The sequence below is a fragment of the Symphalangus syndactylus genome, chromosome 2 (assembly GCF_028878055.3).
Source record: "Symphalangus syndactylus isolate Jambi chromosome 2, NHGRI_mSymSyn1-v2.1_pri, whole genome shotgun sequence".
Taxonomy (NCBI): domain Eukaryota; kingdom Metazoa; phylum Chordata; class Mammalia; order Primates; family Hylobatidae; genus Symphalangus; species Symphalangus syndactylus.
Window position 1 is genome coordinate 37,883,002 of NC_072424.2, and position 26,051 is coordinate 37,909,052.

A 26,051-nucleotide genomic window follows, 5' to 3' on the forward strand; every position below is an offset into this window, starting at 1 on the left:
CACAAAAATAAGTTGTGGCATATTTACTCCATATCAACACTTACATCAAATACCTCCCTCATAAACACTTTCCTAGTTGCCCTGACTGGAAGCAACTGCTCCTTTGTTTTCTTCGTTCATCATATGACTTCATGCCTTGATCACGGCATTCATCACATTCTGCTTATATAATGATGTGTATGTCTACCTCCCTGCTAGATTGTAAGTTTCTTGAGGTCAAGGACTGTGTCCTGTTTACCTTTGTAAATCAGTCCTGCCATACATTGTACATACCAGGCACTCAATTTGCTCATCAATGTAAACTAGATTTTTAAAAATAATTTATTAAGGGAATTATGTGGAAGTAGTGAGTGTTAACATTTGACAAAGAATCTCCTTCCTAGCATAATGGACAAGATGAAAACAAGTAAAATGATTGATGGCTGTTGGGCTCAGTAGTTCCCAAAGCATTCATTCACTTACAGCAGGTAGGAGGAGGTCTCCATTTGTGGGCCATGTGGCTTTCCTGTGTTTTCAAGGAAAATAACTCTTTTGCAAAAAACTAGTTGGATGATGATACAGAAGACATCCTTACGACCTTAATCGGGTAGAATTAAGAACCCAAACCAACAAGATGAAACTCAGCAGGGATAAATGGAATGCCCTATGTTTAGGTTAAAAAAAATCAATTACACAAGTGCAGAATGGGGTAGACCTGGCTTGATAACAATTGATGTGAAAAAGATCTCGAGGTTTTAGTTGACCACGAACTCAATATGAGCTTGAGTCTGACATGGCTGCTAAAAAATCGAATGTAATCTTAGGCTATATTATGGATGTAGAGTCTCCAGATGGGAGAGTGGCAATGCTCTACTGTGCCTGGCATTGGTTAGACTGTCTCTGGAGTTCAGTGTTCATTTCAGAGGAACTTCAACCTTCAATAACAAATTCTGAGATGGGTAACCAGGATGGTGAGGGAACTCCAAGGGCACGAACCATATCATGTGAGAATCTGAAATCCACCCAGGACCCAGCCCAGCATTTGCCAAGAGCTCAGTAAATAAGGTAGAGTGGATGAAAGGGAGGGAGGGAAGCAAAGGGAGGGTGTCAAATGGAGAGCTTTACCACCACCACCATTCTGTGTGGCAAATGCCATTACCTCTATTTTAAAGATGATGAAACTGAGATTCCGAGATATTATGTAATGAGTCAAAGGTCCCAGAGCAAGTAGGGAGTGGAGATGGACCCAAATCTGGACATTTGGATCCCATGTCCTGTGCTCTTCCCTCAACCCGCATGACTTGGTATAAAGTGATGCTGCAAACAAACAATGGCCACTGTCCGTCTCTGACATATGTCCAGGCAGGGCTGTGGCCTTTTAGGCAGAACTGTTGGAGGAAAGAGTTCTATGGTGAGTGGCAGATAAGACAGGATGACCCTTAAGAATCTGACACTCTCCCTTGTCACCATCCAGCCCAGCCAAGGCCTCTCTCAATCTCAGCCACTCCCAGGCTCCCAGGCTCAAGCCCCATTTCCTGCTTGCCCTTCTAGTCCATTTCCCCAGATTCCTATGGAACACACAGCCACGCGTCTGGGCATTTAATGAACAGCCAATTGTCTGAGTGCAACAGCCTTGCCTTCCCCAGCAGGCTGTAAGCTCCTGAGAGCCACATCCTGGTTCTCTGCTCCTCTCATACCTCCCAACACACTGGGCACCTGAGCCCACACTGATACAAAGATCCCCAGAGAGGCCAGAGAGGAAGGTGTCAGTTTCCTCAATATCCTACCGATTTACACACGAAAGCAGTCAAGGACTCTTAGCTCACTGAAAACTGCCGAGGACAGAGGGATGGTCTGAGGGGCCCCTTAGGGCCCTGGCATTTCCTAACCAACCCGTAGAGAAGAGAGAGATATGGAGGAAACCTAGAACCCCAGGCAATTGTACCAGCACATTTACTTTCCTCACTTTGAATAACTGAGCTCCCCCGAAAAAGAGCCCCCAGGTTACCTGTGGAGAAGAAGAGCATGGCACCCACTGCCAAGTCACAGCCAGCCTAGATGTGTGCGACCCATGTATGAAGAAGCGGAACGGTGGAGAGTGGGTACCGACAAGGAGGAGGGAGGTGAAGGCCAGAGGCCTCAGGAAGGGAACACACATGTTGTGGGAGAGGGAGGACGGACCCAGGGGAGGAAGGAGAGGGGTGAGCCTTGAGTAGGGTTAGGGGAATTCCCTGAGGAGATCAACTTTCCTGCCTGGAACCACTGGTATGCAGTCCTGCTGGCCTGCTGCAGGGGCTGGTGGGGAAGGAGGGCTCACTGAGCGTCTAGCTCCTGGGACCCTAGCCCTTCCTCAGCCTTCTCTGGGCTCTCAGGGAGGGGGTGGGGCCCTCTGCCTGGTGCTGTCCCCATTTGGCTCCAGCAGGGGCCAGAACCAGTTAGAAATCTCTGGAACCAAGAGGAAAGGGGGCTTTGTTAGCTCAAAGGACACAAGCAAGGCGAAAAATTACATACCAGGCCGCCCTAAGTATGCTTGTTTAGAGAAACTGCTTGCATTTATGAAGTCTTTGGTGCGGAAAGCAGGGTTGCAAATGACTGCATCAGAGCGACAGTAAAGGCCATTAATTTCCTGTTATGTTTTCCTGTGTTGGGGGCTTTATTAATTTAATTTTACACTGTCGAACAACAGCGAGAGCTGACACTGCCACACCACCACGGCTGGGGTTTTCTTTTTGTGTGTGTAGCAAGGCTTTGCCTGACATGCAAATCAACGCTATTACCAGAACCAATAAAGATGTGTGGAGGGAAGAGGGGAGGGAGGGGGAGGGAGAGAGCAGCGGGGAGAAAGGACCAACGCCATCCTTGGCCAGTTTCTGCCTCCTGTGCCTAGCATCTCCTGGCTTCCCAAGGCATCCTCCACAGTGAGCAATTTCTGAGCATCCTTTGCTATCCTTCTGCCCTCTTCTCCCTATCTTCTGCTTCTGGATGGTTCTACCTCTGTCATCCTCTTCTGTCTCAGTTCCTGGTAGAACCTGAATAGAGCAGACATGGAGTTCCCAGAAAGAGAAGGGAGATAGACTTCTCACTGTCTGTCCCCAGCTGAGGTATGTCGCAGAAGCCACAGGGGCAAGCAACATGACGGTGCCAAGCCCACAGGCCAGAGCAAAGGCCTATGCTGCGGACTTCCTCTCCAGGCATTTTCTCCCCCACACTCCCCGTTCATCTAAAGTCAAGGGTCCTGGCCCACTTACACATTATTAGTGCACACACGCATGAACCCATGTGCTTGTGCACGTGAAGAAGAGTCCAGAAGAACAGATAGTCCAATACTCCAACTTGCTTTTAAGTCCCTCTGTGAGCTTTCATACTTTAACATTGTCAACCACTTATTTCCTTTGAATTACCAGGAAAAAAATACGGTCTCTATTTCTCCTTAAAAGACTCCAATAACTATCTTCAGTAGCTGTAAGGCACCCACATGGTTCAGACCAAAATGCCAGAGAAAAATGGATCCCCAGCATCCGAAGAAAAAGCAAGTCCCTAGAGGTTCCTTTGTGTAGCATTCTGGTCCCTTTTGCTGCCTAGACCACATACCCACTGCCCAAGACCACCCACACCATCCCTCACCCAGGCGGTTCCTACAAGCTGGCTGCCCCAGGTGGCCCACAGTGCCCTCGGCTCCCCACACCACCAGTCCACCCAGGTGCCCACACTACCCAAGTGCTCATGCTGGGCACTCTGCCTAAAGAGATGGAGATGGCAGGTGAGGAGGGAAGAAAGGAGGAAAGAACGGCTCCTGGAGTCACTCCTACCAAACCTACTATCTCCATCCCTCCATCCCTCCATCCCTCCATCCCAGGCTTCCCAGGCTGCCTGGGCCGAGGGAGATCTGTGTGAGCCAGCAAGTATGTGTGAGTGAGTCCGCGCATCTCTCCCTCTGTCACTGGCTTGCTTGCTCTCCTGCTCGCACTTTCTGCTTCAGGAGCTGTTTGGCAGGCTCTAGGAGGCTGTTGGATGGAATCCAGCTCTCCCTAGGAGGAAAGCATAAACTTCATAAACTGCATTTACTTTAATGCAGGTTCCTGGAGCTGCTTTCCTCTGGCTTCTCTTCCCTCCCCTTGTCTGCTGTCTGGATCACATTCTACCGCTGCCCCTGTGTGTACCGCAACCTTACACACATGCACACACATACACATGTACACACATACACATGCACACACACTCTAGCCAGTCCTCCTGAAAAAGGTGAAGCCTGGGGCAGAAAGAGAAGGGCAAGGTGTAAAAGCTCTGCCTGCAGGATAAAGCCCCAGCCCCAGTCCTGGAAAGGCCCCCAGGAGATGCCCACACACTTGTCTCCAGTAGAGATGAGCACAAAGGGTGCTTTGAAGCAGGCAGGCGGAGCCTCAGGGAGGGAGGGGATGCTGACATTTCATGGGGGCAGCCAAATTAGGAGCCACCTGGAGGATGGGCCACAGGGCTCCAAGAATCGGAGGGAGGGAAGGCCAGGCCTCCGTGCAGGTTGAGGTTTGTGAGGCCTCTGTTGTCTAATGCTGTCAAGGTCAGCAGGTTCAGGTTCACCGAAGGGTCAGGATGGTTTGAATTACTGGCTCCGCTGCAACTCGGCTCTGAGGCTGCAACTCGGCTCTGAGGCTGCAACTCGGCTCTGAGGCTCGTGATCTGTCTCGCAGTCCTTGAGCCAGGCCCAGCCCTCCCCCAGCCCTCTATGCCTTTCCACCCCAATGGGGCAAAATGGAGAGGGTCCCAGAGAGCCCTAAGGCCACCATGGCTCTGAGGAAGGCAGGGCAGGAGGGGTCCTTTTCTGGGCTCCAGGGCGGGCAGCAATGGTCAAGGAGGCTGCCAGGACCATTCCACTGGCAGGCAGGGATCTCGGGTCTCCCCAGCCTACATCCTCTCCAAGCCCTTTTTCCAGCTGCCTGCGCTTCTCAGCTTCCTGCTTGGCTGCAGAGGAAGAGGCGCCCAGGGAGGTGAACTCAGGAGTAGCAGGGCCCGGGGATAGATTCGGCGCCCATCTCCTCCTTCCTGCTTCCATAGCCTGTGCTTGGGGAAGAAGGGCAGAGCTGAGGCAGCGGATTTCCTGCTCGGTGCCCTTGCTGGGTGGGGAAAGGAGAACAAGGCCTACCTGCAGGTCTGGAAGGTAGTTGCCAAGTGAAAGACTAGGAAGTTGAAGATGTATTCTGACAAGATGGGTGCTCGTCCACAAGGGTGCAAACGTGGAGCTGGGCAGGAGTACCAGACAGCCTTCGCTGAGACAGTGGTATACCTACACCCACCCACCCCAGTTTCCAGTGGTGGATGGACACATATAGCCTCCTCTAGGGCAATTCTGTATATTCTCTCCTGGTAGGGTGGAATTGACCTCTCTATTCTGAATTTCTGGCATTTTATGAAAAAATATATACCCTTTTGTGCTAAATCTCAAAATACTTCCCCAAAGAACCAGATGGAACTCTTCATCCACAACAGCATTAACTAGTTAGGAAGCGAAGGTAGTTGGCGATTTGGCTGCTGTCTCTGATATAAAGGCAAGGACTTATATGCAGATGCATGCACCTATGTTGATCCACACAGCCAGGGCTAAACCCCTGTACTTCCCCACAAAAAAGTACAAATCACCTATGCACAGGGCCCAAGATAAAGGTGCTTCTAAAACATCGACAGAACCTACACCTACCTCTGGATAATGACATAGTCAGTATTCAACAGGATCACGGCCAATTCTACCCAGAGAGTTTGGCTAAAATATGTGATCCAGCTAAGACAGAAAACCTCCCCCCTCAGGTATGAACAGTTTAATTTCCTTGGTTACTAGGAAGATATAATCGTAGCAATGAATGTGGGTTCATAAATGAGTTTTTTTTTTTCCCTGTGTTTGGTGAGTGCTGACCTTTGAACCTCAGCTGTTTCTTGGACTGAGTGGACCTTAGCCAGGTTTTGAGTATGAGTTGGAAAATGAACATAGGTTAAGCCAATGCAGTTAAAGTCAGGCACTTGTCTAACAGACAGTTACCATAATATAGATTTGGTTTCTGGACTTTCATATGGCCTAGCTCCTAGGGAGGGGAGAGTCTGTGATGTGCTAGATAGTACAGTGTGTGAAATCATAGAATCCCACCAATAATCCACAGAGCACCTCTCCTTAGAGAAGCACAAACTCAGGCTGGGCACAGTCACTCATGCCTGCAATCCCAGCACTTTGGGAGGCTGAGGTGGATGGATCACCTGAGGTCAGAAGTTCAAGACCAGCCTGGCCAACATGGTGAAACCCCGTCTCTACTAAGAATACAAAAATTAGCCGGGGGTGGTGGCAGGTGCCTATAACCTCAGCTACTCAGGAGGCTGAGACAGGAGAATTGCTTGAACTGGGAGGCAGAGGTTGCAGTGAGCTGAGATCGTGCCATTGCTCTCCAGCCTGAGCAACAAGAGTGAAACTTCATCAAAAAAAAAAAAAAAGAGAGAAGCAAAAACTCTGCTCAGCTGCCCTCTGCCAACATAAATGTCTTCTTACAGTGCTGAACCAGGGTCTGGGAGGAGAGCAAAAGCAGAGAGAGGCCCTGCAATTCCCTACCCAGGAGGTAAGCTCACTTTAGAACCCTGGGAGCACACTCCTTCTCCCGTCTTCTCTAGGAAAAGAGTCGGATGGCAGGGTGTGCATGTGTGTGTGTCGGTGTGCGTGTATGTGTGTCGGTGTGTGTGTGTGTGTGTGCGTGCAAGAATTAGGTGGTAAACAGACATAATCGTACCCAAGTGCTGGGTTTTTGTTTACCCAATATGGTGCAACCTCGCCATGTCTTCTGGGCCCTCCTCAGCCTCTCTCCAAGCTCCCTCAAGCTGACTCCCATCCCATTAAAATAGTGTGTACTCAGTAAAACTTCCCCAAGCTCTTCCCACACAGGGAGCACTCAGATCCCTCTCTGGTTCTGCCAGCTCCCTGCATCCAGACCAAAATGCCGCTGAGAGAGTCAGGCTCTGGCTCCTGCATCTGCCCCCAGCCATACCCAGCCCTCGCTCAGTTCAGAGCAAGCCCACCAAGGAGTGCTCACCCACTGACTTCCCCCATCAGCCTCGGCCAACACGGCAGGCTGCACCCCAGTGCCCAGGGCCTGGGAAGCCGGGCAGTGGCAGCCTCTGGTCTTCCTCAGGGTCCTCCTTGCCTGCCTTTACTGACCCCAGCCCTCCTCCCACTGCCCCTCCAGAAGGAGAGCTGGGAAGAGAGCTTGGTGACCAGGGCACGCCTGGTTTACATTAATGAGATACACCGAGTGTAATCCAGCCGTGGAGGCAGCTTACAAAAGGAGGCGATCGCGGGCGGCCAGGAGCAGAGCTGCTCAGGTAATTGGTTTATCTATCTGGAAGCAGGGGGAGCAATCTCAGCACAGACAGACTAGCAGTAAAGTCTCTTCCTTAAGGCTATTTCCTTTGTCTTTTCAATTGCTTGCACATCCATGTGAGAGAGGGAGAGAGTGTTAAAGAGAGAGGGAGAGGGAGAAATGTTAATTTGTGAATTAATGGCTTTTCTCAGCGGAATTGTAAATTCAAATGTCACCTCACACGGTGACACCACGGCTGGTCTGCTGAAGAAGCAATGATAAGATCCCCCACCTCCCTCGGTGCCCCTCCCTCCCCAAAGATAGCTGTGGAGTGGAACATGCTACTTTTAATTTGCAATAACAACACAACAGAGGTATGCAGTAATGACTGCCTTCTTCTACCCTCCTGGCTTCCTTCCCCCATAGTCCAGTGGCTCCCCCATTTCCTCTCTTCTCACACCTTTCTCAAACAACACCTCACTTTGCCCTGGGTGCCCCCCACTCCACCCCAGCCAGTGCCCGATCACATGGGGGGGTGCCTTTGGAATTGACGATGCTGCAACCCTCTCTTCTCCTTCAATAATCAGGGAATTAATGACCCTGAAGTTAAAGTGAGGCTGATACCGAGGCCCTGCCCAGCGTTGGGAAAAAGCCTTCATTGTTTTCAAGCAGGAGGCGGGCAGCAGTGAGGGAGATTCATGGATGGAGATTGAATATGCAATTTTCTTTCACCTTGCCAAGAGCTGCCCCTGGGCTGTGCCTGGCCTAAATTTTTCCTTTTACCATCTCTGCCTTATCCGGCCCTCCCACCTCCCTTCCATTCTTTCCAGAAAATTACCTTCAAAATTGATTTCCACTTTTACAAACAAATATAATGGGAACACAGGAAAAAACTTGGGCCGTGATGAATTAGGGCTGTCAGGTGCTTCCAGGTCTCCTTTGCTTTTGTTTTACTACCCGATCTGCTCTTTGTTTTTCCAAGGGCTAGAAAAAGTGCCCCCCATCCACTGGGTGCCTGACACTCCAGGCCACTGGGGCCTCAGCCTCCAAACCCCATCAGTGGCCCATGGCCGAAGTAATCCAGGCCCTGAGACTCTATTAGCCTCCTGGTCTCCCAGTGGAAGCCTGAGCCAACTCCTCCTTTTCCATGCTCTGGCCCTTAGGAACCCACTCTCTGAATGTTCTCTAACCGCCACCCCCAAGCTATTTCCCTTGACCCCCACACCATGTTCCCTCTGGCCCTCATACCTCTTAAAGTCCAGACCAGATGCAAACCTCCACCTCCTCTAATGTGGGCAGGATCAGTGTATACCTCAACTAGAGCAAATAAGAGACAGACAAACACTGAGAGATCCCGAAAGACAGGCAGGCAGAAGATTGAGGGTAGGACCCCAAGATCGGGAGACCAGACTCCCCTTCTAAGGGCTACAAGGGTTCTGAGCTGCAACTCCCACACAGCCTAGGTGTAAGGGCCTCAGTCTCCCTAGTCTTGGGCCCTAGGCCACCCCTGGAGGCAGGCTCAGGACAGCGCCTCCATTTATCAGCAGAAGGTAGGGTGATGCCTGTGCCCAGGACCATGGGCGCTCAACACACTCAGGCCTGGCTTAGAGCTCTCCCCGCTCACACAGTCACACCTGGCACTCTCTCCAAGCACGCAAGCTACCCAGGTAACTGCACACCTTCCCAGCGCATGACATTCCCATCCCCTTACGCCCAAAGATCTCAGAGCGGTAGAACGCACGCATACTCACACTTGCATAAACTGTGTAAAAAATTACACTTGGGTTTATAAAACAAATATACATTTTCCAAGATAAATAAATAAACTTGCATGTGGGAGCAGAAATGTACACAGATGAATAGAGGGAGAGATGCCCACATGTTAGAAAAAGAAGGAGATCTTATATTTATTTATTTATACACACCTAAAATGCCTGTGGAGGCTGAAAGACGACATGTGGCCCAAGTGGGTAACCACAGAGTAAATGAACAGATAGAAATGGACAAACGTTCTCCCAATCCCGGGTGTGAGGACGACACCTTTCCTCCACTGTGCTGGTCCCATCCGGGTTAGCTAATCCCAGCATCCACTAAAGGCTGCCCTAGTTACAAGGAGCTTTACCAAGGTTAGGGCGCCTGTGCCCAGATAAATTTCTTTCTAATACAACTTCATTTCCTCATGAAACATAAACCTGCCAATTAGGCTTTCTTTCCCAGATACACAAGGATGCATCTTCCAAGATGAAGTCAGCTCAACTCTAAATTCATGATCTCATGGAATCCTCTCCACAGTCCCCAGGAAGGAAGTGCCATTACCATCTTCATTTTACAGAGGAGAAGATTGAGCTGATGAAGGTTAGGTGACTTGCCCAACTAGTGAGGGGCAGCAGGATTCAGACCCTGCTGTACTCACTCCAGAGGCCACATTCATTCCCACTGAGCCCTGCTGCCCATCCATGCGCTGCTCTAGGGATGGCATGCGCACTCCTACCCTGTGCCTTCCTTCCTGGTGGGAGTCTCTACAACCTTCTGTTGCCTCAAGCCAGGCTCGTAGACAAAGGCAGGTGCTTCTCATTTCCACGGCTTAATCCCCTCATTTGCTCCAAGTCTAACCTGAGCAACACTCTTGGGGACCTCTAGGATGGTAGCTAACTAAGGAAATAAACTGCTTCTTCCAGTTATGGCTTCATCCAAAGCAGAAGGGAGCTATTAAAGGCAGTGACAGGACTCGGCCATTTGCAGCCATGCAACCTGCCCTGCCTGCAAACGCACAACTGCACCAGCTTGGCACCACTCAACAGCACAATTCATTGTACACCTAATTAATGGAATGCAAAATCATGGCCCCCTGCAATCTCACACCTCAAAGGACGATCCCAACACACCTCCCTCACACAGACCAGCAGACTCTCACCATATGACTTCATTTGGATGCTTGGACAAGTTATGTAACTGCCCTGTGCTTCAACACCATCACCGATGAACAGCAATGTTTTGGGCCCCAGCCGAAAGGAACTGGGTAAAGGCGAAGGACTTGCAGTTTTCAGCCTGATTGTAGATAGGGAAATACAAGAATCTCTCTCCTCCAGCCACATAAACCAGTTCACACAGTGTTCAGGGAATTGGCGTCCCTTCAAAGGGCCCAGAGAATCCAGCACCAACATGCCCACCCATAATTACAGCTAAGAAGTGAGGATTTTTGCATAATATGAATGGGGATTCTACCTTCTCAGATTGATGGACAGCCTGTCTTCTGGGTGCTTCAGAATATAACTTCCTCATCTATCTGGCCTGTCTACCTGTCTCATTCTGGGAGCTCCTGGGCTCTTGGGAGGAGGGTCAAGCCTCTTGACCAGCGCATTTCTCAAGGGAAAGTCAGGGGATGTTTTCCGTACTCTCAAAGGCCAAGGCATGGGAAGGGGTCTCAAACAGGCTCACAGTCACTGCCAGTTTTTCCCCAGAGTCACAGCTGAGCAGTCCTTTCCTGATATCCCCAGGGAAATGATTGCTGCAGATACTAATAACTGTCCATATTCCGAGTGCCAATGCCAATAATGTTCTGGGCATTATCACTGTGAACACCAATAACTACTGCTGAGATTGTCTCCAATAATGCCAGCACGCACTGCAGTGATTGTCCTCACTAACGCCCATCACCGTGACATTGTTAGAGCTGAAGAATAGGCCGAACTGTACCCAGAGCAAAAGAGGAGCAGCTCCCTGGAGGACAAAGAGGTTCACAGCTTGCCCTTGGGGTATGACACTCCTAGGAAGATGCCACAGTGCTTGGAACCAAAGGAGGGCCAGTCTGGCAGGGTCTTTAAGGGTCCTCCTGGAGGGAGATGAGCCCCTCCATTCCCTCTAGGATCTAGCCCTTTAATGTGCATGCTCAGTCCCATCCCAACACCCCTCAGTCCCCCAGTCAGTATTCTCTTTTGTTGCAGTCCCGGCCCAGTCACTGAAGGACACACCTGGGTGTCTGCAGCCCATGCCTGAGGCTGCCTTCTGTGACTGGCCTGCCAGCTGCTTTGCTACCTTGGCCTGACTGCAGCGTTGGGCTACATCATCTTGACATATAATTATCTCCCCTATTCTTAATCATCTGAGCTGCTCCCTAATGCAAACTGGGCCTGGCTGCTTAGAAGCATCCAGAATGGGGGAAAGGGGAGGGGGGGCTGCCACAGCTCTACCTTTGCTCTCTCCTCTCCCTTCCCACCGGGGGCTGGTGGATCAGGATTGGAGGGGGAGGTCAGGGAGAACTGGTCTCCCTCATAGGCCTGGCCTCCACCAGGGAAAATACATCTCCATTTGGCCTGGGGTTGGTCAAGAGGAGTTGGTAAGAGGAGGAGAACCGTCTCTCAAAAAAGAGTGAGGCCTCTGATATGTCTTGCCACCCAGATAGGCCCAGCAGGTAAATGTTTCAGAGGAAACTTGGGGGCCCCGTAATCTCTTGCTTTGAAGACTTTGACTGCTTGCTGCAACATGGCCCTGGTGCATCACTGTCACACTGCTGGAGCATGAGCTTCCCAAAGCCAGCCCTGCTCCTGTCCCTTCCTGCTCAGACTACTGCCTTCAGAAAAAAAAAAAAAAAAAAAAAGCCCAAACTCCTTCTATGGTCTAGACCTGGCCTGCTATCCTGTGGCCCTAACCTGTCTCCTCAGCCTTACTGTCCACCACATCTCTTTGTGCCTTCTATCCCTGCCAAAGCTGCCCTGCAGCGGCTGGCGAAAGGGCCTTCTGGTCACAAGGCTCAGTCTATCAGACAGAATTTCAGGCTACCATTGTCTCTGAACATTCTCCTCTTCATCCCTCAGGCCCCTCCTCAAAGAGCAGCCCTTCCTGGCCATGTACTCCCTCCCCAGCCCAGTTCCTGTGGCCCGCCGTCCAGCCCTCCATCACAACAGGATATCTGATGGGCCTATCTGCTCTTTGGGCTCACATGTTTAACATGCCCCACTAGAATGTAAGCTCCTTAAGGACAAGAATCATATCTTGTTCTGCTTTGGGATCCTATACTACCAAGCCTTTCTTGAAACTGATGTCCAGGAAAGGTTCACTGAACTGAATTGATTAGAAACAATGGAGGCAATCAACCGCTCAGGAGAACACCCTGTTCTGGGCCAGCCGGGCGCAGCCCTGGGTGGCTACAGCCTCATGCCAGTGCCTCCCTACCCCCAGCCTTTCTTGCCCCACAGGATCCCATGCAGCAGAGGGCATACTTGGCCATGAGGTTGGCATACTTGGCCACAGCCTCAGACTGGAAAAGGATAGTACAGAGGGGCATCTGTGGCCTCCCATGGGCTGCTGGGCCTCTCACCCCTAAAAAACACAGGGGCTGCTGGTTAAGGGAGAGACCTTTAGGGTTTGAGGCAGATTCTACCAAAGCACTTGGGGCGCCAAGGAGCTTGGCCAAGGCCTGAGCATGGGGAGCCTCAGGGAGAATTGGGACTTAGGGCCTTTCCCACAACCTCCCCCTGCCCATCAGGGGCTGCCGCCAAAACAACCACAATGAAATTTAGTGAATGGCAAAGGCCGTGGCAGCCAAATCGGTTTGGATGTTTTGGAAGAAGGAGAAATAGAGCCAGACAAGCTGTTTCCCTGTGAAACGAGGCCATTAGGGCTTCTGGAAGGAGGCCAGCACCAGGTCATCACTGTCTTGCCAGGCCTAGGCCTCCCCTCCACACTGTCCCTTCCTCTGGGAGCCAGGCCTCTCCCACCCTCTTCCCTCAGCCTAGGCCGGGGGATCTCGGACCATGGGCCCAGGCAAGCTCAGTGTTGTCCCTTTTCTCTGCTCCTCACTCCATTAGGCTTCCCCTACCGAGGGTTTGTCTATGTGTGGAATGACCACATAATTTATTGTCCAAACAGGACATTTCTGAGAGAAAAGGGAGATGCTGAGATGCTGACTGGCCAAGATGCAGAGACAACAGGCGTAAACTGAGACTGTCCTGGGCTAATGGGATAGATAGTCACCCCTTTATGCTCATTGTTTGAGGATTCTGCCTCTTTCCTGGGAGACGTCTTTAAAATCCTCTGAAGGCCAGGAGGTTACCACTTCTCCAGCAGGAACCATGAGAAAATGGGGGCAGGAAGCTGGCTGGAGACACCGGTGTCTCTGTTGGTCTGGGTCTGCCAGCCCTGTGCCCCAGCTTCATGCATCAGAAGAGAACGAGATGGTCACCAAGGGACCCCCAATGTCACAACATTTGAAAAACACTTTGTCCCAGGCTCATCCCCACCACTCTCCCACTTATTTCTTTTCTTCTCTCCTCCTCCTCTTCCTTCCCTATTCCCTTTGACACCCTTCCTAATAGCCTGGCTGCACCTTGAGGCATTCCAGGGAGGTGAGGGAGAGGGCCAGGGGATTTGGAGTGGCATCTCTACTCATGGAGAAGAGGAGAGAGGGGTCCCATGTCCAGCTCCCTGTAAGGTTTGAACTGGGGGTGGTGTGCAGGTGTTAAAGAGAAAGGACACCAGGGTCGGCTGCACATGACATCACTCCCTCACCTCCAGACAGATTGGGATCAGGTAAGGACAAGGTAGGTTGGCCTTTCATCCTCAGGTCAGAGACCAGCTGTTCCCCCAACTCCAAAACCTTCCCAAGGTAAACGGTTCTTGCTTCTCCTCCTGGCATCCCACAGGGATCGATAGGGTGAGCCCTAGTGGCAGGTGAGGCAGCCGGGGCTGCTGAGCAGATGGTGAAGCTGATGGCCCCACCAGCAGCCACCCTCCCTCTCTTCAGGAGCCAGCAGGGCAGTGGGGGGACCTGGGCTTTGCTACTAAAATTGATCTCACAGCAGAGCAGCTGCGAGGCCAGGCCGAAACTGGAGCTTGGAGTCCAAGGACAAAGCATGCGAAGGGGAAGCCACACCTCTTCCCTCCTCCCTACCTTCATCACGTTTCCTCTTCTCACCATTGGAGCGAGGAATCCCCAGGATCCCATTGATGGAGTAGGATCCCACTGGGTCATTGGAGGCGCTGGAAACAGGAGGGGAGGCCGTGCTGGGAACTGGATGAGAGGAAGGAGGAAATGGCATCAGGATAGCAGTCGTGATCGTAGGCCAAAGCCCCAAGGCTGGGGGGCAGAGAGAAGCAGAGGACATAAGGAGGGATGAGGAGCCCACGTTCCTCTCATTCCTCTACTTCCTCTGGGGTCTATTTATGAGGGGACTGCATTGCCATATACAGGCTATTATTCACTTCTGTCCAGCCCCGAGGTAAGTGGTGCCCAGTCAACCCCAGGCCTTCTCTGCAGACCTGTGGATTTCACTGGGGTTCTCAAACTCAATATCCTAAAGACGGATGGAGTACAGGCCCAGGAAACAGCAAAGCTGTCTCCATCTAGGCAACACCTCTGTGGTCCTCTAGAGAGCACAGCTCCTTGGATACCCCCTTGCACAGCTCACCCAATCCCTGGGGCTGGGCAAACCCTTCTAATGAAGCCCCAGCTCATTGTTCTCAGTCTCCTGGGCTGAGTCTTTACCAATCCTGATTTAGAGTCTGTGGCTTTCTAAGATCTGTCTCTGATTCTCCAGGAGACACAAGACTGGTCCTGATGTTCCCCAGGAGTGTGCATTTCTTTCTCAGCTGCTTTTGGTCTTGAAATCACTTGAGAAACTCCTAATTTCCCCCTTAGGGCACAGATTAGTGAACCCATTCACTCCATGGTGATCAACTCAGGTACAGCCCGGCCAAACCCTCCCTCCCAGCACACACTGTAACACTGGCCTAGTAAACAACAGCTCCTGCCAACTCCTGGAGGGCCTCATCTATGGCTACAGTAGCACCAAGTTTCTCCTTGGGCCAAAGGGAAGCTAGTCTGTGTGTGTTGGGGACAGAGGAGGAGTGTTAGCAGGTGTTCTAGTAGGCCTGGGTCATGCCTTTGAGAGTCCCTAAGCATGGCTCAAAGAATGAGGAGGATGGAGAGAGGAAGAGAGATGCAGAGTGGGTGAGACAGAGGCTGAGCAATCAAGAGAGAAAGGCCAAGAGGAAAGAGGCCATGAGGAAGGAGGGAGACAGAACAGAGCCAGAGCTACACCTAAGAAGAAGAGAGAAGACAGGGAAGGGCAGAGGGAGAAAAGAAGAGGAGGCAAGGGGAGAAGACAGAGGACAATGGTAAACATTGATGTTTAATGTTAAACAAAGATGGAATGTTAAAGATGGAATAAGAAAGTTGATATAAAAGAAAGGGCACAGGTAGGGAGACAGAATCAGATAAAAACAAAAGATGATGGAGAAGGAGGGAGAGGGAAGCAGGAGGAGGAGAAGAAGAAAAAGAAGAAGAAATGCTAGAAGAAAAACAGAGAGAGGAGAGGAGGGGAGAGGATAGGGACTGACTAAAACAGGGCAGAGGGAGGTGACACAGGTGGGAGGCAGAGAACAATCCTAGTGAACCAGTATCTCTCAGGGAGACCCTATGTGGACATGAGCTCAGGTGAGAGGAGTTGGCAAATAGGATGGGCCCTGGACCTCAACTGGGCAGGCAGTTCCCAGGGATGGAGCTGCGTTTCCTGCCTTTCTCTAGGTGGGATCTGGTTTCCTCCCCTTCCCTGAGCCCTCTTACCAATGGTGTGGCCAGGGGCGGTCACTCCTGTCCCAGCCCCATCTGGCGTTGGGTGGAAAGGCTGCTGAACTTTGGTCCGGATGATTCTGCAACAGCGTCACAACAGCATCACACATCAAATGCCCACTCCTACCCCGGCCAATTCCAGCCCAGCCATGCAAAGGGGCTCTCTCCCAAGTTCTTCAGCGATTTCCTCATCCATCTGCTCCCTGCATCCCTGCCCTCACTAACTGCTGCAAGGCACAGGGTTTTCCTTCTGTTGGCTCTGCAGCTCCAACCTAATGCAGCTCTGGGTGAATGCAGCCTACCTTATGTCCTGCTATGTGCGTCACCCAAATTATTGTTTGATTTTTGGTAGCAAGGATCAGGGCAGAGACCCAGTGAGCACAGCATTCTTTCTCTTTCTGCAGGGTGAGAACTGCCCTAGTGGCTTGTTGTCCACCTTTCTCTCCTCAACCACACACACAGCTCTTCCTGGTACCAGGACCTCCTGGGTTTTGAGATCATTTTGGAGCTGGCTTTCCTACTTGGGACTGTATCACAGTCCTTCAGAGTCGAGAGGATGAGATTTCCCCATATCCCGAAAGAATGAGAAGTAGCCAGGGAGGGGCTGTGACCCTTTTGTCCCCAGGACTCCAACACAGCACACAGTCCCTTTGCCAGATGTCAGGCTGAACAACCTCTTCTTGAGCCAACTTACTGCCCTCAAACAAGTCAGAACCCTGTTCCTATATGGCTGGCTGGTTTGCTGGCCTCCTTTTCTGAGGTTCTTACTTGGATTGCAGCTTCTTTGCCAGCCTGGTTGAGAGGTCTGGTGCCCTCCCTGTACATCCTGGGAAGAAGGGGCCAAATCAAACATTCCAGGAGCCTGCTTTTCAGGGATCTGAAAAACCCAGGGCTCAATGATGCCAAAGACCAGTCCCAGGGCCAAGACTGAAGTATGGTTCCCCTACCCACTGGTCAAATGAGGGGCCTTTGGAAGCCACTTTTCTGATAGCCTTGCTCGTCCCCACAGAGAGGCATGTGAGCCAAGCTCACCTCAACCAGACAGGTGAGTCACAAGCCATGAGCCAAGTCAGCTCTAAAAGCTTTTCCTGAACACTTGCAGGCAGTTGGGATAAGGCCCCTAGCTCACAGTGCTGGATATGAAGGTGGGGAGGGGAGACTTAACCCCCGAAAAAGCTAAGTTATGAGAGGGAATCAGGTCGTTAGTGCTGGGAAGTTGGAGCAGAGGAACCATTCCCCTTGCAGGAGAGGGAACTGCGGAAGAAGTCGCTGAACAGAGGGAAATTGATGTAGATCTTCAAAGCCGAGTAGGGCTGAAATCAGAGGCACAGAGGATGGCGGAAAGGACACTGGGCTGCATGGCAGGGGCCCTGAGTCCTGCTTCTGATTTTGCCTTTAAGAAGCCACATAGCCTTGGTCTCATCTTTCAACTTCTCTGGGCCTCAGTTTCTTCAGCTGTAAATGAAGGGGTTGGACTACAGGATCTCCACTGTCTCTTTCTCCAGTAAAAAATAACTTGATCCTCAGATGAACAAAGAAGTAGAGGGGAGGGCATCACAAGCCAGTGGAAGCGGAAGCCATGCGAGCCTGCTGCCTTCCGGGTTAATGCCCACAGCGGTCAGCCAGAATGAGTGGAGGCAGGCAAGGGACTAAGAGGAAACAAGGGTGAAAACTTGGATGTGATGAGAACCATCACCATTTTCCACTTACTGAACATCTACTATGTGCTAATATTATACACAATTTATATGACGTATGTATTACTGTTAATTCGCACAACCACCTCCAAAGTAGAGACTATTATCCTCATTTTGCAAATTGAAAACCAAAGCTGAGACAAGTTTAAGTAGCTCACTCAAGATCACACTATCGGCTGGGTGCGGTGGCTCATGCCTGTAATCCCAGCACTTTGGGAGGCCAAGGCAGGTGGATCACCTGAGGTCAGGAGTTTGAGACCAGCCTAGCCAACATTGTGAAACCTCGACTGTACTAAAAGTACAAAAATTAGCCAGGCATGGTGGCAGATACCTGTAATCTTAGCTATTCAGGTGGCTGAGGCAGGAGAATTGCTTGAACCCAGGAGGGGGAGGTTGCCGTGAGCCGAGATCACGCCTCTGTACTCCAGTCTGGGCAATAAGGGAGACTCCATCTCAAAAAAAAAAAAAAAAAAAAAGCTGGATGCAGTGGCTCACACCTGTAATCCCAGCACTTTGGGAGGCCAAGGTGGGCAGATCATGAGGTCAGGAGTTTGAGACCAACCTGAACAACATGGTGAAACCCCATCTCCACTAAAAATACAAAATTAGCCAGGCGTGGTGGTATGCACCTATATAATCCCAGCTACTCAGGGAGGCGGAGGTTGCAGTGAGCTGAGATTGTGCCTCTGCACTCTGGCCTAGGCGACGAGTAAGACTCCGTCTCAAAAAAAAAAAAAAAAATCACAGTACCAATTAGGGAAGACTCAGAATGCAGCCTCTAAAATCTATGCTTTTTGTTACTTTGTCATCCTGCCCCCAACATGTAGGAACCAGGTTTAGGGAGTCTTAAGCTATGAGTGATCTTTTTTTTTCTTTTTTTTATACTTTAAGTTTTAGGGTACATGTGCACAATGTGCAGGTTTGTTACATATGTATACATGTGCCATTTTGGTGTGCTGCACCCATTAACTCGTCATTTAGCATTAGGTATATGTCCTAATGCTATCCCTCCCCCGTCCCCCCACCCCACATCCCGTTTTCGCAGCCATGAGTGATTTCTAAACTAGGGGGGATCTCTACAAATGGATCCCAGTAAAGCAACATACATACACATGAGGCATGAGGCAATAGGGAGCTGGTCTCAGGAAAGAAAGGGAAGAATTTGCAAGACAAGAGGAAGGCAGAATGGCCTGAGTTTGGCAACCAACTAGAGTCAACCATGGTTTTATAACCTCAGATTTGTGTAACTGGAAGCTTGGTGGAATTTACATCAGCAGGTCAGGAATAAGGCTGTAGGGAGGTGACTGGTTTTGGAGGGAAGTGGTGATGTTTGTCCTAGATGTGCAGCATTTGAGGTGAAAGAGGAGCATCCAGGTGCAATGCCCCTGCATCACCAGACACACAGAGGTATGGATTTAGGAGACTGTCAGGGACCAGGGAAAGGAGTGTTTAAAAGACAAGAGGTCTAAGGAGTGGATACTGGAGGACATTTATTTCCAGGGACTGGGAAAAGAAACTGACCTTGCAAAGGATTCAGAGAATTAATTGCACAGGAAATGGCAGAACCAAGATAGATCAGTTTCACCGAAGTCAATGGAGAAGAATGTTTCAAAAAAAACACAACCTGCAGTGCCAACAGCAACATGGAGACCGAAGGGACTTGGGAACAAGAAGAAGCACAGATTTGGGATTCTGATAGCCATTAGTGACCTTGAGGAGGAGTCTCAGCAAAGCGACTGGAGCAGGAGCCAGACAGAACAAGGTTAGGGAATGCATAGGGAGGAAAAGGAGGCAGGGCAGTAAATGGAGACTATTGCCTCAGAAGTTTTTGGAAAACGAAAGGAGAGGAAAGTATGGAAGGTGGAGGATGGAACGGGCAGCTAAGTGGAGGGAAGGCCTTCTTGGGTAGGGAAGACCTGGATAAGCTTATAGACTGAGGAGGAAGAATCAGTGAAGAGGAAGAGACTGAAGTTGCCTAAGGCACTGTGGATGATTAACAGAGCAAGGGAGAACAAGGAAAAATGGAGTGCAGACTCCAGGGAGGCGTTAGCCAGAAATGGCGTATTTTCAGGTGGCCAAAGCTTTGAAAAGGAGCTTTTACGGCTTTTGTCTCTCAGCAAAGCAGAAGGCAAGGTCATCTCCCAAGAGTTGGAGGGAAGATTTGGAGTTTGATCACAATGGAAAAGATTGGGTAGTAGCTGAGAGGCAGTGTACAATCATCTACAAGAAAAGTCTAGAAAGATGCTGAGCAGCTCAGAGCAGCAGCTCCTAGTTTACTGCAGCAACAGCTTCTGTGAGCTCACTGGGCCTGTGGGTGGCTCTGGCTTGAGGGCTGATGGGCTCTTGACTAAGGGAACCCCAGGGGTGGGGCTGGCTGAGAGAGATAACTGGAAGGATTTGAGGAGTTTCTGTCTTTGTTACCCAGAGCCTCTGACCCCTAGGGCACTGGCGCAAATTTAGCTGAGGCAGCAAGTGATGGAAAATCACTACTCCCTGACAGCGGCTTGGTGGTGCGTGGGGGAGGAGCTGGGCAGGGTGCCTGCTGTGAGTTACTAATGCTCTTGGTGTCCACCCATGACCTCAGGCAGTGGGCACTTGCCAGTCCCTAGAGCTGATCTCAGAGAATTTAAGAACTGGGATCAGGGAAATCTGATGGTCATCCATTGTCCTCCTGTCTCCCATACAACAACCCAATAACTCATGGCAATTTCACTCGGGGCTAAAGGATGAATGAAGTAAAGCAGTTGTTGATGATGACGGCCTGATACCATTTCCCCATGTTCTTTCTCTTCCTTCTCCAATTCTTTTTCATACTTGGCCTCACAAGACAGCCAGACACACAACAAACCTCCACGGCCCCGGGTAGGTTTGGCCTGGAAGGTCAAGTTCTGGATATAGATCCCTGGAGGGTGCGGCCGGGACCCTGGAGGACACAGCTCTGCTCAGAAGCTGGGAGGTGTCATTTTTCCATTTCCACAGAGAGACTGGCTGCCAGGGTGCCTGCTCCCCACTTCTCTTTCCTTCACAGGATGCTCTTTCTCCTCCACCATTTCCGATGAGAGCTCGCCCTTTCCTGGGGACCTCCAGGGCTTTGGCCTGGGCCCCGCATGGGGACTTCCAGGCACTTAGAGTCTCCCATACTTCCAAGGGAGTGAGAGCAGCAAAAGGAAGAAGGGTATGGGTTCTGGGCTCAGCCTGCCTTAGTCGGAATCCCAACTTTGTTACTTGTTGCCTGTGAAACCCTTGGCAGTTTCTTATTCCCTTCTCTGTAAAATAAGATAATACTACCATACACTTCACAGGACTGTGGTGAGGACTAAATAGGGACACTCCATGTAATGTGATTAGTATGATGGTTGGTTCTATAAATGCTACCTATAACAACAATGATGACCAGTATTATTATTCCTATGGGTGACCCCTAGGCCCAGCTGCTTTCAATTTAGGCAGATGCAGGCAGGAGACCTCCCTACCCAGTATGCCCCAGCGTGGTCAATGCAGGTGCCACTGAGACCCTGGGAAGAGCATTGAGAAGACAAAAAACAGCAGCAGTGGCGGCAGCGACATCTGACCCAAAAGGAGGTTGTGTCAGACTCTCAAGAAGACAGACTGGGGACTGGACCAAGCTCCACTGGAGTCACTGGCAAGGATCCACAGGGGACCCAAGGGATGGCAGGGGGTCGTGGCAGGACTTCAGGCAAAGGATGACAGGGCAGGTGGGGAGGCCACTCCCTCATTGGTTAAATTCCCGGAAGGCCCCCACCTCTCACCAACCTGGATATCAACACAGTCTCAGGCTCTGTGAGTAAGAATGAAAGCCCTGTATGAGACTCCTATTAACACTATGTTAAACTCAAGAAGAAAGAGAGAAGCCCTCCACCTTTTCAGAGAGCACCAGGCATTCTTACTCATCTTCTAGTTCGGCTCTCTCTGTTCCTCCTCCTTCCCCATTCTTTTCTCTGTGTTTCACTCTCTGTCTCTCTCTTCTTCTCTTTCTCTGCTCCTCTCTCCACTTCCCCTCTCTTTGTCTGTCTGTCTGTCTCCTTGCACCCTGAAGTCCCACCGTGGCTATGTGAGTTTATTGATTCCTGGGAGCTGGGGGAAAGCAGGAGGCAAGGCTGGGGTGCAGGCTCAGGGATGGAAATAGAAGGCTATAAATTATTTGTGACAGGAAAGCAATAGTGGCAGAGTGCTGAGCACAAGTCCTGTGTCACTATTAGATTCCTTTTAGCCTGATGACACTGTAAAAAAGGTTAAGTGTCTGCTGGAATCGTACACCTGGGGGGCCGGGGCAGCCTGGGAGCAGAACAAGCCACTGAGAGCAGGTATATCAATTCTCCAGGCCAATAATATTCCTCTCATTGATCGCCACACAAAGTTCAAAAATCTCATTACAGCCAGGCAGACCGGGAACTTTTTATAAATCAATAGAATGATATAATGTATGTATACTTAGTACAAATGTATCTATTCATCTATCCATCCATCCACGGTCTGCCTCAGGGTTTCCAAGTTAACCTACCCATCATATTATGTTATGTTATGTATGATATTATATTGCATTATATTCTATGATAATAAATGGTGTGCAAAAACACCCTGAGGTGGAGACAAGAAGAGGTCCTATTAGCATTGAGGTGACCTCAGACAGCTCACCTTGGGAGCAGTGAGGTGGCAGCATTTACAGGACTAGGCTGGGCAGGATTTCTAGGAGCAATGCTTCCTCAGGAAAGGCTCCAGTTTAAAAACAAAAACAAAAAGCTGTCTACTGAGTATCTACTATGTGCTAGGCAATGTTCTATGTACTTCAAATAAATAGTTCACTCAATCCTTACGACAATGCGTTTTGCACATAAGGCTTATTACAGCTTGCCCAAAGTCACCCATTTAAGAAACAGCAAATCTGGGATTTGAATTCAGATAGACTAATCCCAGGGACTAATCCCTTACCTGCTAAATTATACTGCCTCCAGGGGAGAGACACCCAAAGGCACCAAATTGAAACTTCTATTTTCAGTCCCTTCTGAGAAATGAAGGGTGAGGGGTTTCCCTGAACCTCAGTTTTCCTCACTAGAAAATGGGAGTAATAACACCTGCTGGACCCAACTTCTGACAACCCCTGTACATTGGATCTCCAAGTGTGTTGACATGAAATCCTTTCCTGCTGTCTAGAACAGACTTCCTTCCCAATTTTAGAATTATTCCCTAGAGGAACAAAATTACTTCTAGCAGAGCTTGAACAAACCAGTGACATGACCAGGCTTGGGGCAGGCTGCTCTTAGGAGCAAGATGTCAAGTATCTGGATATACGTGTTATATACATGTATAAATCAGCTTAAATTGTCCTGGAGTAAACTGCCCACTTTAGAGTCTTTGCAGAAAATATTTAATCCCTGGTATGGGGAGGGTCTTACCTGATTCGGTAAATCAAAGGCACTCCAGGGTAGAGAATGTGCCAGACTAGCTGGCCCCACTGCCCACTAAGCCAGACAAGTGGTAATGGGGGCCTCTGCCAGTGGACTCAGACTGCCTGAGCATTATAAACTCAATCATCCCAGAGAACAAAATGATATTTGCAGCCGGGCGTGGTGGCTCATGCCTATAATCCCAGCACTTTGGGAGGCTGAGGCAGGTGGATCACTTGAGGTCAGGAGTTTGAGACCAGCCTGGCCAACACGGTGAAACCCCATCTCTACTGAAAATACAAAAATTAGCCGGGCAGGGTGTCACATGCTTGTGGTTCCAGCTACTCAGGAGGCTGAGGTGGGAGAATCTCTCAAACCCATGATTGCAGTGGTGAAATGGAACCCACGATTGGAGTCGGTGGAGGTTACAGTGAGCTGAGATGGTGCCATTGCACTCCAGCCTGGGCTGCAGAGTGAGACTCTGTCTCAAAAAAAAGACGTTAAAAAGGATATTTGCGGCCGGGCGCAGTGGCTCACGCCTGTAATCACAACACTTTGGGAGTCCGAGGCAAGTGAGTCATGAGGTCGGAAGTTCAAGACCAGCCTGGCCAAGATGGTGAAACCCTGTCTCTACTAAAAATACAAAAATTAGCCGGGCATGGTGGTGGGTGCCTGTAATCCCTGCTACTGGTGAGGCTGAGGCAGCGAACTGCTTGAACCCGGGAGGTGAAAGCTGCAGTGAGCAGAGATTGTGCCACTGCACTCCAGCCTCGGCAACAGAGCAAGACTCTGTCTCAAAAAAAAAAAAAAAAAAAAAAAGAAGATATTTGCTTCAGCAAAGGATATTTTGCCCAGCTAATGCAGGTGGTTATTGCTTCAACGCAAGTCTTTGAGAGCTGCCTGTATCAGGCATGTATCCATGGCTTGGCCCCGAGGCAAGTCAGCAACACTAACAGTGGGAGACTTTTCACAGCAGAACCTTGAGTGAGATGTCATAGATCACCCAGGAAATGTTTACGTCTCCTGGAAATGGTCCCTACTCCTGAGAACTCTAAGGAACTAGAATCTCCCCCTTTGTATACCCCAGGAACTGAAAAATTGAAATTTACTTCCTCCTCTCCACAGAAACACAAAGGAAACAGCATCTCTCCCGCACGTGGCTTCCTTTAAGGCAGGCCTGAATCACTTAACACACTGTTTCTGTAGCCTCTGGCTGCAGTTTGGGCTGAGTTTAGAGGTTTTTTTGCCCATGCTCACTCACATGCCCTGCAGGTTTCAGTCTGGATAACTGACCATATGTCAGGCAGGGTTCTGAACACGGCCACGAATAAGGTCCAGGCCATTCTTCAGAACTGTGGGCAGGACCTTCCATTCTGGCTGTGGCAGGATGTTGCTGGAATACACAGGTTCCAGGTTACCAGGATTCTTCCCAAATGTGTCAACTCTTGTTGACTCTCAGAAGTCATAGCTGAGCTCTAAGAAATGAAAGTCCTACCAAAAAGCTGGCAGAAGGGTTTCCTCAAACTACTGCCCTTGAACTGCCTGCATTAGAATCCCCTGGGGTGCTTGCTAAAATGCAAATTACCGGGTCCCACCTCAGACCTGAATGAGAGTTTCTGAACTCTATTTGAGAAGACTAGCTTAAGCCAGGGGGTGAAGAAACCATCCTTCTGGTTGGTTTCTCAAGAGGATCCTTGGGAGAGTTGGGAAGAAGTCTTAGTGAGTTAAGAAAGTTCCTTTCTCATACTCTATCAATCCACATTTCTCTCCATCTATTAACCCTGACTCCAGCTGACATAGTCACCAAAATTCAATAAGCTATCAGTTGCTCTGTGGAAACAAAACCATAGGTTAAAAATTGAAATAATTTCAAAATGGTTTTTGGTACATTCCAGGATGATAAATTCCCAGCGGGTTACTTAGATACCAGGCATATATTCTGCATCAACTTAGCCTTCTAAGACTGGCATTGAGGGTGATAATCTTTCCACTACGTGCCCCTGAGAGCCCAGGCCAGAGACAATTTACCAGGCTAGATGGGCCATGGGGCTGGCCCAAGGGGGCAATAGTGATGGTTTATATGATGAATGGTAAGCATATGGATTGATTTAACTTCAAGATATGCATAGGTTTAAAAATTAAGGGGCAATGTGTTTAACTAACCATTAGGAAACCAGTCTGTGGTGCATGCCAGGCCCAGAGCGTGATTAGACTAGTGCCTCTCACCACTGGCCCTGCCCTCATCTGTCAGAGCTTCTGGCTAGAGCTGGAATCTACCAGCTGTCCACCCCCATGATCCTGTTTGGGAAGCTCCAGAGGCTTGAAGACTGCTTGATATAAGGTGAACAAGGTACTGCTATAGATTCATTGCTGGGATAAAGTCTGTCACTCTGCACCTGTCCATCCCCCAACCCCGTCCCACCACAGGCATGCTCACCTCCCTCTGCAGTCACCTGAGCAGCAGCAGATATAGGGCCTGCTAGTGACTGCCTGGCCTCCCTACCTCTAACCTTTCCTACCTGTCACCTACTCAGGCATTCAAAAACAGTCCGTTGGCCGGGCGCGGTGGCTCACGCTTGTAATCCCAGCACTTTGGGAGGCCGAGGCGGGCAGATCATGAGGTCAGGAGATCGAGACCACGGTGAAACCCCATCTCTACTAAAAAATACAAAAAATTAGCCGGGCGCGGTGGCGGGCGCCTGTAGTCCCAGCTACTCGGAGGCTGAGGCAGGAGAATGGCATGAACCCGGGAGGCGGAGCTTGCAGTGAGCCGAGATTGCACCACTGCACTCCAGCCCCGGCGACAGAGCGAGACTCTGTCTCAAAAAAAAACAAAAAACAAAAAAAAACAGTCCGTCAGTCTTTCTCTGTCTCCTCCTGAAAGAATGTGATATGGCTAAACCCTACAATCACTTCCTATCACCTATAGGATAAATTCAGAATTCTTCAGCCTGGCCTTCAAAATCTTCCCTAATCTGGCTGTATCCTAGCTTTCCAATATATTTCTCTCTGTTTCCCTCTTCCTCTCAGGGTCTAACACAGAGCTGAAACCTTGTTTTCTTGCTTACCCAGTTCA

General features: G+C 50.1%; 1 protein-coding gene across 5 annotated transcripts in view; it reads right to left on the bottom strand.

The window, feature by feature from the left end:
* Positions 1 to 26,051, bottom strand: part of PAX2 (paired box 2) — an 82,719-nt gene that overhangs the window by 31,878 nt on the left and 24,790 nt on the right. For 2 of the 5 annotated variants that reach the window (XM_063628005.1, XM_055242947.2), the window contains 3 exons: positions 15,868 to 15,953; positions 14,194 to 14,313; positions 8,553 to 8,621 (listed from right to left, as the gene is read on the bottom strand). In XM_063628005.1, the coding sequence (XP_063484075.1) occupies positions 8,553 to 8,621; positions 14,194 to 14,313; positions 15,868 to 15,953 (275 nt within the window). The remainder of the gene's footprint in view (positions 1 to 8,552; positions 8,622 to 14,193; positions 14,314 to 15,867; positions 15,954 to 26,051) is intronic. The other 3 variants (XM_055242954.2, XM_055242962.2, XM_055242966.1) reach the window with 2 other exon arrangements.